General features: G+C 33.6%; 1 protein-coding gene across 1 annotated transcript; it reads left to right on the top strand.

The window, feature by feature from the left end:
- Window positions 1–424: 424 nt before the first annotated feature.
- Window positions 425–3,916, top strand: LOC141406570 (uncharacterized). The gene is made up of 4 exons (XM_073992300.1): window positions 425–493; window positions 552–934; window positions 3,177–3,298; window positions 3,362–3,916. Exons 2-4 carry the CDS (start codon window positions 819–821, stop codon window positions 3,565–3,567), a joined length of 444 nt encoding a protein of 147 aa, XP_073848401.1. The 5' UTR covers window positions 425–493; window positions 552–818; the 3' UTR covers window positions 3,568–3,916.
- The last annotated feature ends 9,841 nt before the right edge of the window (window positions 3,917–13,757 follow it).

Here is a 13,757-nt window from a genome sequence, read left to right as displayed (position 1 = left end):
ACTCTGTTTTTTGCAACATGTTGCTAGAAAATACAAAAATAATTAAAAATGTAACAATTTGTAAACAAGGCGAAAAAATTAAATTTGCTTTGATATACAAAGTTTATTTTAATCAACTAAGACTAATATTTACTATGTCTAAACGATCAAACAATTCATTATTTGCTCATTAGTTAGCATAGTGTGCTTACATTTTCAATAGGTGTGTTCGTTTACTTTTCCCGTAACATTTACTCAGCAAGAAGTGACTGATAAAAAAAGAGCAATTTGACTCTCACAAGAGAAAAAAATACAAAAAGTAAACGAACAGCACATTACAAAACATTTCTAAGATAACAGCTGATCAATAAAAACAAAGAGATTGACGCAAATAAATAAAATCGCAATTTCGAGCGCTGAAAAATAATAAAAAGAATTGAACAATAAAAAATGAATAATAAAAGGAAACTGGATTTGGTGTGCTCCCCAGGCACATATAAGAGGGTAGCAACTGGTAAGTATTATAATTTATAAAAACTATTTTTGTTTGAATGTCACTTTTTCTCTTAAAGATCCGGATTACATGAACACAATTGTGTCCCAAATGGCTGGGAACGAAGATTTTGATGAAATTGTGTTCACACCAAATCCAGAAGATGTAGCTGAATATAGCTTGGGTTTAGCACCATCTCAGGATGAAACAGAGGGACATCTTAGTTCTGATGGTGACACAAAAAAGAGCATATGGCTGGATTCGGCCGTAAAATTGTTATTGGCAAAACTGAAAGAGCTGCGCCCTTTAGTGGGAAAAACAGCCTCACTTAAAAATAAAAAAACAAATGTGGACAAAAATAGCAGAGGATTGGCTGAGAAGGGGCACACATATAACGCAAGTCAAGTGGAAGGGAAATATTTCCAAAACTGGCCGCAATAGGCAGTCGTGTCCATACCAAAGGTAAGTAAATCATCATCACCAATCAATCAATTAACCGTCCTATATTTTTGAAGCCGTATAGTCGCCACTCGATCAGTTTGCTGAGAAACAGGGACCATTTGCATTGAAGAGTTTATTACATGAACAACTTTCGTTGGATTTTGGCTCGCTTTCAAAGTTCCAAACGGTCGATTCCACTTTTCTTTCGGGCTTCAAAGCATGTATTCCAAGAATCGTCTATAAAGATCCTATAAACGTCGTTTGAAGCACCGCAATAGTTTTTATTCACAATTCCTTGCAGCAATCCACAAGAGCTTTTTTGAGCGATATTTCAAATTTGCTGAATCTAATGAGAAAAACTCATGTTTGCGGCCAGGTGATCATGCAATATCAAATGTTTACATAGGTATTATTAATCAAAACCATTTAGTGTTTCCTGATTGTATCCAAAATGTACACTCACCAAGTGTTCGAAGCAATTATGTACTTCCTGCTGATATTTTGAAAATACATATGTACATTAGGGTGACCAAAAAAACGAATATTTATTTCCTAACAAAACCACCCCTAATGTACATACATATTTACAGTGGCTCCAAGCGAAAGTCGTACACCTAATGAAATTTTTTTTATTGACTTATATCTCCGACACAGAAAGGTATATGAAGAAAGTATTTACGCAGTCTTTTAGTGCATTTAGTCGACAAATTAGAAACACGATATAATTAAGTAATCAACCCGTTTACATTGTTGAAAAATTAAATTAGTTAAAAAGCTAAGAATTTTAGCACCAAGCGAAAGTCGTACAGCAATTATAAAGGCAAGGTATTTGTTAATATAATTAATTCTACTACATGTTCCTGTTTTTTTGTTAAATCCTACGATCGATTTAGTGTAACATCAGTGCTTCTTTACAATTAAGAGGGTCAATTCTGGAAACTTGTATCAGATTAAATAGGAAAGAGGCGTAAAAATGAAATAAAAATAGTTTTTATGAAACCACATGAGAAAATGATTTATTCAACTTTACAAAAACTTTTTTTTTCGATTCAGCAGGTATCGAAAATTAAAACTGCAAAGCTATTCAATACTTTGATGTCTACTAATAAGAAAAAAACACATATGAAATATTTAAAATATACACATATTTATACACGAAGTGCAAAATGAGTTGATTTTGAGTGTCCCAACACTCTAATCGATTGAGAAAAATATTTGGAAGCTTATTTTTCCAATGTGCAGTAAAATTTTTACAACATAAATACCTTGTCAATTGGTGATAAAAAAGGCGTAAAAATGCTATACATAAATTTGTCCAAGAACGATGTTTAGAAAGCAATAGCGATAGCGATAAATGCTTAAATTTTCTTAAAAGAGTGTAATTTTGATAGATGCAACAAGTTCTGTGCGAAACCTGACGTTACATTGTGAAAAATCCCACAAATTGCTTCATGTCTAATACACGAATAATAGAACATAACGAATCAGTGTATCTGCGAGTGTGTGGGGCTTATCTTTCAGATTTGAGTCGTTGTTTTATAATTTTTTTGAAGTCATTGGGAATCGAACTATGAGATTTTATAATTAAAATGAGTTCTTACTACCTGGCGAATAATGTATTGGCCAAGGTAAGCGTTGTTCTTTCTGCAAAAACTCTGACTTCAAGCATAAAAGCTTATTATTTGCGACCACTGGTATTAAATAATTGCTTCAATAACATGGGTTGTCTAGACTGTAGTCCAAGCTTGAACAATAAATCGTCTATAGTGGTTCTATAAATGGAAAATGTCTCCAGACGACTTATTCTTCCAGACATCCTTATAGGAGAGATTTTCAAAACAAGCGGTGACATATTTTACACTACAGTTGTACAGAACTGATCAAAACTATTCTAAATCGATTGCAGAATTCAACTGAAACCAGAAATATGGGAAAGGATTATTTATATTATAAAATATTTTCTCTTTATAATTGCTGTACGACTTTCGCTTGGTGCTAAAATTCTTAGTATTTTAGATATTTTAATTTTATAACAATGTAAACGGGTTGATTATTTTATTATATCGTGTTTCTAAATTGTCGACTAAATGCACTATAAAGCTGCGTAAATACTTTCTTCATATCCCTTTTTGTGTCGGAGATATAAGTAAATTAAAAAAGTTTCATTAGGTGTACGACTTTCGCTTGGAGCGACTGTATATTCAAAATATGTTCCAATTTGTGACGATTCGATTTTAAAGCATGACTTTTGTCCTTTTTGTAGCGAACTCGATGATCTGCTGGAGGAAAAAAAGTCTATACACCCGGAGTACGTCCTTGACAGCGACGCGGAAGTTACAAGTGAGGACATTTCCAATACTGATATGCTAAATACATCACCTACAGGTAAGTTACTATGCATAGCTATATGTATATATGGATAAAATATTGATGGCTTCTTTTTTGTAGAAAAACAAGAAATGGGACCTTCAACTTCCAAAAAGAGGAAAACTTCATTTCAAGAATATCTTGACAAGGTTGAGGAGTATAGCAAAAAGAAGGAAGAGAGTGACTTAGTATGGCGAGAATTGATGGAAACATCTATAAGAGAGAGAGAAGAGAAAGAGGGGCCAGGAGAGAGACCAGAAAATAGAACTGCTAAAAAATCTAATTGAGTTGTTAAAGAAATAATTTTGTTGTGAATCAGTGGAGGCATTTTTATCTATATTTTGATTGGTTGGCAAAATTGGCAAAATCGCAGAATTACGAATGAACTACCTGATCGAAAACTACGGGAATTAGAAGTATTTGAGATGTACCAATTTGTTGTCAGTAACCAAAACAAGCTGGGCTGACTTCCGTATTGTCAGTTGCTTTGTATTCGTTCATGAAAGTAGGGGTTCTTAAATCGATTTCCCCACTACTACAATTTCATAAAATTACTCTAGTATGGAACTCGATTTAAGAACCTCTAGTTTCATGCACGAATACAAAGCAACTGACAATACGGAAGTCAGCCTTACAGACATGAACATCAACCGACAATAGGTTGAAGTGAATGGAGTGTGTTTCATTTGTTTTAAAAGGTTAAATGCTAACGAAACGTTATTTCCTAATTTAAGTTATTTTATGTCTAAGCTTTTTTATCAGCCTTTGTCAACTAATGAATTGCAAATACGTTGTAGCAAATTGCATATTAGATTTTCAATGCTATTGGTTTCATAACAATATTCCGTCAAAATATACTAAGTTGACTTACTTTGCCATAAATGAACAATTAATATGCAATTTGTTACAATTTCGGATTTTGCAATAAATTAGTCGACAAATTCTATGTATTTTTTGTCATATGTATTCCACCGAAAATGAATTACTACAATCTTTAATTATTTGTTTTTGAATTTCATATATTTTTATTAGAGAAAATTAACGTAAATTTGCATATAGTATATATTTTAACTTTTTTGTCCTCATTTGGGTTTGTATGAATTCACATATTGGGTCTCGGACTTTGTTTCCTTGCGTCAGCGAACCAACGTCAACGATTTAGCTTTTCTTAGCAAAAAGCTAACCAAATGACGATCTCCTGTATTCCGCCCCCTCAAGACGGCATTGAGATTGTAACGTATGCGAATTATTGAACGATCTTGGCGTCTTGTACCACCCTTGATGTCATTTGTGAATTACTGAACTCCTATTTGACTGATCATACCACCTTTTTGTACGAGAGAAATTTGCAGATATGCGCCACTAGGTCAACGGGCCCTGATTGATTCTTCCAGTATACAACGATGGCATGCTCTAGTTACCATGAGATCCATCGTAATCACAGTATGGTGTATTAGAAGGAATGTCAGAAGAGATATTCACGATCTAAAAATAAATACTTTAATTACTAGAGGTAACCCATAGATCGACATGACTATCAATCATGTTTAAATAACAACTTTGCGTGAGTGCGGTCCTTGGAGAACATCCACAATCTACCGCAGGTGAACTGCGTCAACTGGATAATAAATACACTGTTACCAAAACACATTCGCGAAACCTGTAAGGAAAGGATCAAAGTCGGGCGGGGCCGACTATATAATACCCTACACCACTGTGAATATGTAAAATATATATGGGAGCTAAATCCAAATCAGAACAGATTCCGATATAATTTTTCACATTTATTTGTAGACCAAATTCCGTCACATAGTCCAAATTTCATAAAAATTGGACATATATAGCGTGTTTCGTGCACCAAATGCCTTAAATCGGGCTAAAATATATATGGGGGCTATATCCAAATCTGAACCGATTTCTATATAATTTGGAACACTTATTCCTAGACTAAATTCCGTCGCACATTCCAAATTTCATTGAAATCGGACATATATAGCGTGTTTCGTGCACCAAATGCCTTAAATCGGGCGAAGATATATATAGGGGCTATATCCAAATCTGAACCGTTTTTTACCAAAATAAATAGCGTTCGTCCTTCGGCCAAAAAAAACTATCTTCCCCAATTTTCGTGCGAATCGGACAATAAATGCGACCTGTACTTTGTTTACAAAAATACATGGGCGGACGGACATGCGTAAATCGACTCAGAAAGTGATTCTATGTATATCCCTAAAAGGAACTATGGGTCTATCTCGTTTCCTTTTGCATGTTACAAACTAATGCACAAAGACATAATACCCCTTACCACAAGGTGGTGTAGGGAATAAAAATTTCAAATTTTACACCAAGCTGATTTAAGCGTGAAACAAATATTACGGTGCGCAAAAGTTTGGATTAAGAAAGCATGGACTTGTCCACGAAACACATTACATCACTGTAAACAGGACAGATGTTTCCAAGGAAAACACTCTTGGAACTCGATGTACGTTTGGAAGAAATTTTATTATTCCAAAGTTCCGGACTTGATCAACTTGGTTTCAACTTGGTCTAAGTTTGGACAAAATATTACAACAACCAAATTTGGAACAAATCAAGAGTTATCCTGCGTTCCAGCCAGTCGGACAGACAGATTGGCGGGTATGGTTTAATCGACTCCAAAAAGTCCGAAAGGGATTTTGTTCAAACATACTTGAGGTCAAACTATTATTTCAATGGGGTACATTTCCATAGTATAAAAGCTCCAAGAATCGTACCAGGACATTCAGTGTGCAAGACGGATGTGCTACCTTCTATTCTAAACAAAGCCACAAATGTTTGAAGACTCTTGGATGCCTCGATAAAATCCAATCACTCTTGCACCTTTCTATTTTTGTGTGGGAGATAACCCCAAGATGTTCCGAAAGTTATTTAATTACACTTATAAGATTATGTGGAGGTACACATAAATGCTCCAAGAGATGTTCTTCCAAAAATACTTGGGGTCCAAAGCCGTTATTTCGATGTAGCCTCGGGGGGCTGAGGGTAAATAAATACATACAATAAGCACGACCACAGCCTGTCCTAAAATGTAAACATTACAAATCAATTTGCAACAAATACCTGTTCCTTCAGAATCTTCAATTGACAACCGGTTGGACATATTCAAAGATGTTTCAGTCACTCCACTTTGTTTTGCCACCTAAAATAAAAGTTCAGCGAAAGTCTTAAGTTATTTATTTTTACTTACCTTTTTTCCGTCCATAAATATTCCAATTGGCAAAAAAATCAAATGTAAATTTGTATTTTAACAACTCTTGTTTCTATTTGTTTACAACAAAACAACTCAAATCAACTGATTATTCAACAGCTGATCGAACTTACGAATTTTTACTGGACAAATTTTCCCAGCAAGAATTTGTAAGTTCTCAGTCACATAACTGTCAAAAGTGCTCTCTCAATTCGCTCTCTTTTGCTGGATAATTGTGTAAACAAACAACATCTCGTAAAAATTTGTGCAAATTTGTACAAATTATCACGTAAACGAACACACCTAATATGTGTGTTGGTTTACTCAAAATTTGTACAAAATGTTACTGGATGTTGTTCGTTTACAATGCAAAAGACCTTTGTCGTTTACAAGAAGTTAGTGGACTTGTACAAATTATCGAGTAAGCGAACACACCTAATATTAAACAATAAATTTGTAAAGTGCCGTATGTTTTTTTGAGACGAATTCAATTTACCACAACTTCTTTTGATGGGCTGATGCATCTACCTTGGTAAATGTGCTGTGAACAAAATCAGCTGACTGCCATTTAAATCCTCCAAAGGTATATCTAAATCAGAATGCGGCACCTCTTTAGTCGCGAGCAAGCAAAGAGAGCTTCTCTCTCAACTTACTAATTGAAAAACCATGTACTGACAACAGTGTCAAATTGTTGTTGTTGTGTGCCGAATGCTGATGTAAATGCAATGAGATTTGTACTGGAATTATTAAATCCAGTTGTGGATTTATGTCTAGTCTAAATGAGCTGTTACGGACCATATCTGTGCTCTTGTTTAATTATGATTAGTCTGATGATGAAAATCGATTATTTGTTTCGACTAGAATACATACATACAAATTTTTGTATGAATGAACTCGTATCCCTGCAAACATTTCTCACAATTGTGGAAGATTGTTCGCACAGATTAATCTTCTAATTAATCTAATCTTCTGTGTTTCCCAACGGCGATCATTGGACATTTTTTTTGGATTTTCAAATGATCGCCCTAGAGAATAACAGAATACTCTTCTGGAAGAGCAACAGATGATTGTCACTGACATTTTTGATTTGGTTGTATACAATTCTCATATACACTTTCGACAGAACTTTGATATAAATGTCACGCATAATATTATGAGAATAGACAAACACAACGCATGCCCAGGTTTTGCCGAGTTTAACTAGAAAGACAACAAAGGGAATGAGGAAGAAGTAAACTACCCACCAACAAAATATGGAATAATGAAAAATGATAACAAGTCAGAAAAGAAAACAAAAGTGCGTAATAAAACTCAAAGACAACAAATTAAAAAAAAAAAACCCAATGAATAATTCTATTTTTTGTGTTTACTTTTTACTTCATATTTTAATCTTCTAAAGATCTTCCAGATGATTATTCTGCGCTTCTTCCTCGGGATTCGCTTCCTAAACACAGTTATTTTATGTTGGGGATTCGCAGAAGATCTTGCGCTCTTCCGCGATTGAATTGATCTTCCCGGCGAATTCCAGATTATCGTTAAGCGATTAAAAATTTAAAAAAAAATGTTTGCAGGGATATTATACATGCAGAAGCTACATTTACATTAGGGTCATTACTTTTTTTTGCAAATATCAAAAATACCACCACATAGCCGTATAAAACATGGAAAAATATTAAGAAATGCATTCTCAATTTTCCCCTACCGTAAAAAGTTCGCGCGCCGCTTGCCTTTAAGTTTTCCATTGCAGTTATTGTACCCTCCACCATAGAATGGGGGTATATTAAGTTTGTCATTCCGTTTGTAACTACTCGAAATAATCATTGCAGACCCCACCAACTATATTCTTGATCAGCGTGCAATTCTACATCGATATAGCCATGCCCGTCCGTTTGTCCGTCTGTGGAAATCACTCTAGCGTCCGAACGGATTGACGTAGGCGGATGAAATTTTGGGAAAATCTATTATTTGTACGTAGGAGTTTTGGTATTTGGTATGTAGGTCCACGCTTTCGTATAGCCCCCAAACAAAATGACGCGTGACGCGTCGTCGTTTTAAGGAATTTTTAAGATATTTGTCCCATTTTACCACCGAATTGGTTGTAATTTGGTATTTTGTGTCTCCAGAGGCCAAAAAACATTCCTACCAAAGTTGGTTTATATAGGTCCACGTTTTGGTATAGCCCCCATAATTTTGAATGTATTAGTCCCATTTGACAACAGAATCGGTTGTAACTTTGTATTTTGTGTTTCCAGAGGCCAAGAAATATTTCTACCATAAATGGTAGGTAAATGTTTATATATGTCCACGTTTTGATATAGCCCCCATGGGACGATATCTCCCGATTTTCGGTATTTTGAAGGTTTTGGCCTCATTATCACACCGAGATGGCTGAAATTTGGTATTTAGTCTTCGTTGGGGGTATAGAACTTTCCCCCAGAAATTTTTAGCTATAGGCCCTACGCTATCATATAGCCCCCATAGAACGGTACCTTCAGATTTTCGGTATTTTGAAGGTTGTGTCCACATTAATCCACCGAAATGGCTGAATTTTATTTGTTTTGTAAGGACAGGAAATCGTTCTGAAATAAGCTATTTTGTACTAAAATTGGATATAATCTTCAATATCGGATCATTATACATAAACCACTTTCCGCAAAATCGCTTTTATTTGAACTTCAATAAATGGGGATATGGGGTTTTTTGAGTGAAATCGGACACTTATTCAAAATGAGGTTTTTGATTTTCTTTATTTTTTGCTGTGGTTATGCTGCTCATCAGCAAAACATTTCAGTATATTTTCAGAATTTTTTTGACTAAAGGTTCCAGAGATGTCGCGCCTTCAAAAAGTCGAATTCTGTAAAAACCATATGCAAAGAAATACTCATAACTTCTTTATCATTGGTCGCAATAGAAAAATTAAACTTCTTCATTTTGCGATTTTAAGAATGGTTTAGCAATTAGTGTACCAGCTTTAGTGGGTATTACTGAATGACGTTGTTTTTTTGCCCGCGATAGGTTTAGCCACTTTATATTTCAAATTCAACTCCTCTTTCGTATTTAAATAATCATCTTCTCGAGAAGATCTCACTTTAATAACACTGTACAACAAAATTGAACTTTTTTTTAAATTACAAGAAACCCCGCACAGATTGTGAAAATAAAAATATGAGACAAGTGTATCGGCGTTTTTAAAGTTTACGTCGGAAAGTAACCAAAATAGGCGGGGCAAGTTCAGTCCATTTTTAATTTCTTCGAAATATTCGAATCTTGGAATCCTTGAATTTCAGGTATATATTGTCTTTGGCAACTTTACTCGGGAGGGTGTGGGGAATATTTTTGATAAAAATTTTAACCCTCATGCGGTTCATCAAAGGGGTCTTTTTTGTCCTTTTTTGAAAATCTTTCAAAAACTCCTTAAACATGTGATCGTATCAAATCTAAATATTCTACAAAATTGTTCGCCATAAAATGTTACTATAGGTCTCAGAATACACCAGATCAGTAACTCTTGTCTAATCGCCAGGAATCTCTAAAAATGAAAAACACGTTTTAGGGTTAAAGTCGGACTTCATCTGAGTTTATTCAAAATTGTCCAACAAAACATAATTTTAGAGAGATGATGTCAGAGACAAAAACATTCTAAATCAAATTTCACTATGGGTCACCAAAGAAATGAAATGTCTATTTACCTTTAATAGCATGAAAATATCAGTATCAATTTTGCTGAAAAAAACATGGAAATATTTCCCAATTTTTTTTGATGAAAAAATGTTCCTTCTTTTTTCGAGTTGAGATATGGAAGTAATATAAAACTTGGTTATAGCTGAAAAGTGTCAAAAGATGAAAACACAAAATTTCACTATGAATTTCAAAATAAACCATATGTCTTTGTATACTGTTTCCTTAAAAAATTAGATTATAAATTTATATATATATATATATATTAGGATGAAATTATATGTTTTAATTTTGGACTGTTAATTTTACATAATTCCATACTGGATCAAAATCTAGCAAAATCCTTTACTTTTTGGGAATATTGTTAAGGAAAGAAATGTTCCAAAAGAAATTTCATTGTGAGTCTCTAATAAAAGAAATCTGTAACCATAACATATAACATTCTTAGCAGCCCTTGTTTTTGATGTAGGGTTTAGGGCCGTATTTTACAATTTTTAACCAGATTGTCGTTGTGATTAAAAAATATAAATATCTTATTGATGGTTTTTCGTTATAAATTCATACAGAAGATGTTATGTGTTCAATTTAAATAGCTTTAAAAACATTTGTGGTGAATATATATTTGAAAAATGTAGAAAACCCAGATCGGACTTGCCAAAATTGCGTATTTTTAATACTTTTAACTTAAATTACGTATTTAGGATAAGCCATTGGTTGCTTATATTGTATGTGAAAATACATTAGAGGTCTACGGCTATGGTCCAGTGAAAATATAGGTGTCATATGGGCCCTCACATGTACAATTTGGTGTGGTCAAAAAACTACAATGATGGGACTCACTCCTACTTTGGTGGCATTTACGTAATTAACTATAGCAAACAAAAGGTGTTAAACTTTTGTCTCGAACTATATTTAATGTTACTTTCATGCCACGGTGCGCCTTAACTAATTTTAAATGGAAGGTGCTTACACCTGGGAAGTTTTTGCAGATTCTGAAACTACAATGCTCATAGATAAGAAATATCAAGGAACAGAAAAAATCGCCGGAGGGATTTCGAAATAAATCGCGATTTAAGTTCACATTTTTAGGTGTTATTTATGTTTTCATGATTTTGCTTGGAAACCGCGAGTTCTATGTAAATGGCCCTAAGAAAAATGTTGTAGCTGTGAAAATTCTCCACATGATTGACCTTTACTATACTTTCGTAGGTTTTACCGTTTTTGAGATATAGAAGTTCAAATTGAGACAATGCACTGACTGTATCGCCTCCTTATAAAACAATGTCATTACTGCAATTTCCCAAAATAATTTTATATATCTGAAAAATGGTAAAACCTAGGAAAAAATAAATCATCCAATCTTGTAGAGTATTTTCACAGCTTCAACATTTTCTTTAGTCCCACTTAAATATGACTTGCGGTTTCCAAGTAAAATCTTGAAGACTTAAGATAAAAACCTAAAAATTTGAACTGAACATCTATATCTCAAAAATGGTAAAACTTACGAAAAAACCTTAAGGTCAGTCTTGTAGAAAATTTTCACAGCTACAACATTTTGTTTAGACTCATTTCGATACGAATTGCGGTTTCCAAGCAAAAACGTGAAAACCTAAAAACCCCCTAAAATTGTGAATTTTGATCGCGATTTATTTAAAAATCCCTCCTGCGATATTTTCTGTTTTTTTTTTATTTTGCTTATCTATGAACATTGCTGTTTCAGAATCCGCGAAATCTTCCCATGTATAAGCGGTTTTTATCAAAAGTTAGTTGAGACGCACTGAGCATGATATTGTTTTATAAGCAGGCGATACAGTCAGTGCATTGTCTCAAGTTGAACTTCTATATCTCAAAAACGGTAAAATCTACGAAAATATCACAAAGGTTAATCTTGTGGAGAATTTTCACAGCTACAACATTTTCTTTAGGCCCATTTACATAAGACTCGCGGTTTCCAAGCAAAATCGTGAAAACCTAAAGAACCCCTAAAAATGTGAATTTAAATCGCGATTTATTTGAAAATCCCTCCGGCGATTTTTTTTTTGTTTCTTGATATTTCTCTTCTATGAGCAATGTAGTTTTAGAATCTGCAAAAACTTCCCAGGTGTAAGCACCTTCCATTTAAATATTGTTAAGGCACACCGTGATGCATCAACTCGAAAAAATAACAAAACAAATTTATTAAAAAAAATATTTGGGTGTTTTGTTGGCAAACTTGATATATTTTCTTGATATATATTGCAAATACATACTTCATATATTTAGCGTCTTATATTGAAATTTGATGGAGATTATTTTTGTCCTAGACGTATTCTATGTAGAATGAAGTTTTGTTGGACAAAACTTAAGAAACTCATATAAAGTACAACATTAACCCTAAAACGTGATTTTACTTTTGGCAGATTCCTTGCGTTTAGGTACGATTTAGTGTTTTGGTGTATTCGGGGACCTATAGAAAAATTTTATGACAAATAATTTTGTAGATTATTTTGAACTGATACAGTCACATTTTAAAGGAGTTTTTAAACGTTTTTGAAAAAAGGGACCAAAATGACACCTTTAGTGACTCGCATGAGGGATATCCCGCATTGTTGTCAGTAATAATTTTGCTTGGAAACCGCAAGTCCTATCGAAATGGGATTAGAGAAAATGTCGTAGCAGTGAACATTTTCTACAACATTTTCTTTCCATTTCGATAGGACGTGCCGTTTCCAAGCAAAATCCTGAAAACCAAAAATAAACCTATAAATGTGAACTTTGGCCGAGATTTATTTAAAGAATTCCATCAGCGATTTTTTTGTTTTTGGATTTTTCCTATCTATCAACATTGCTGTTTCAGAATCCGCAAACAACTTCCCAGGTGTAAGCCATTTTCATTCAAAGTTAGTTAAGGCCACCGTACATGACATTGTTTTTAAAAAGGCGATAGAGTCAATGCATTGTCCCAATTTGAACTTCTTTATCTCAAAAATGGTAAAACCTACGAAAATACCACTAAGGTCAATCTTGTGGAAGATTTTCATAACTACAATATTTTCTCTAATCCCATTCCGATAGGACTTACGGTTTCCAAGCAAAATCGTGAAAATCCAAAAAGTCATAAAAATTGACCGCGATTTATTTGAAAATCCCTCCGGCGATTTTTATTGTTTTTTGATTTTTCTCATCTATGAACATTGTAGTTTGAAAATCAGCAAAAACTTCCCAGGTGTAAGCACCTTTCATTTAAAGTTAGTTAAGGCGCACCGTGCATGGGTATAAAGAAAAAATGTTGTTGACTAATTTTAAAAAATTAAAAAAATAATAATCATTCGAATCCCACTACCAAGAAGGACTTAACATTTTTGTAATTGATCGTAGTTAAATACAAAAGTTATTTCAAGAAAATCTAGGAGGTCAATCATTGTTAAAATTTGATTTTAAATATAAAATCGCGAAAATTGCATCCAAGCCCACTGTGCAAATTGTTTTCTATTTTATTTATACAAAAAAGTTTTTTTTTTCAAATTGGACCAATGTTAGAGAAGTTATGAGTATTTCGTTGCATATAGTTTTACATAATTCGACTTTTTCTGA

Source organism: Musca autumnalis, unplaced genomic scaffold, assembly GCF_047663935.1.
Source record: "Musca autumnalis isolate F117 unplaced genomic scaffold, ASM4766393v1 scaffold_5, whole genome shotgun sequence".
Classification (NCBI taxonomy): Eukaryota; Metazoa; Arthropoda; class Insecta; order Diptera; family Muscidae; genus Musca; species Musca autumnalis.
The sequence above is the reverse complement of the archived record's forward strand: the minus strand, read 5'-3'. Positions and strand labels throughout refer to the sequence as shown.

Bases quoted from the DNA above. Each gene is read 5' to 3' on its own strand.
- LOC141406570 (XM_073992300.1), top strand. From the start codon at position 819: ATGTGGACAAAAATAGCAGAGGATTGGCTGAGAAGGGGCACACATATA. The intron at 935-3,176 runs GTAAGTAAATCA...TCCTTTTTGTAG, and splicing joins CAGTCGTGTCCATACCAAAG to CGAACTCGATGATCTGCTGG. The intron at 3,299-3,361 runs GTAAGTTACTAT...TCTTTTTTGTAG, and splicing joins GCTAAATACATCACCTACAG to AAAAACAAGAAATGGGACCT.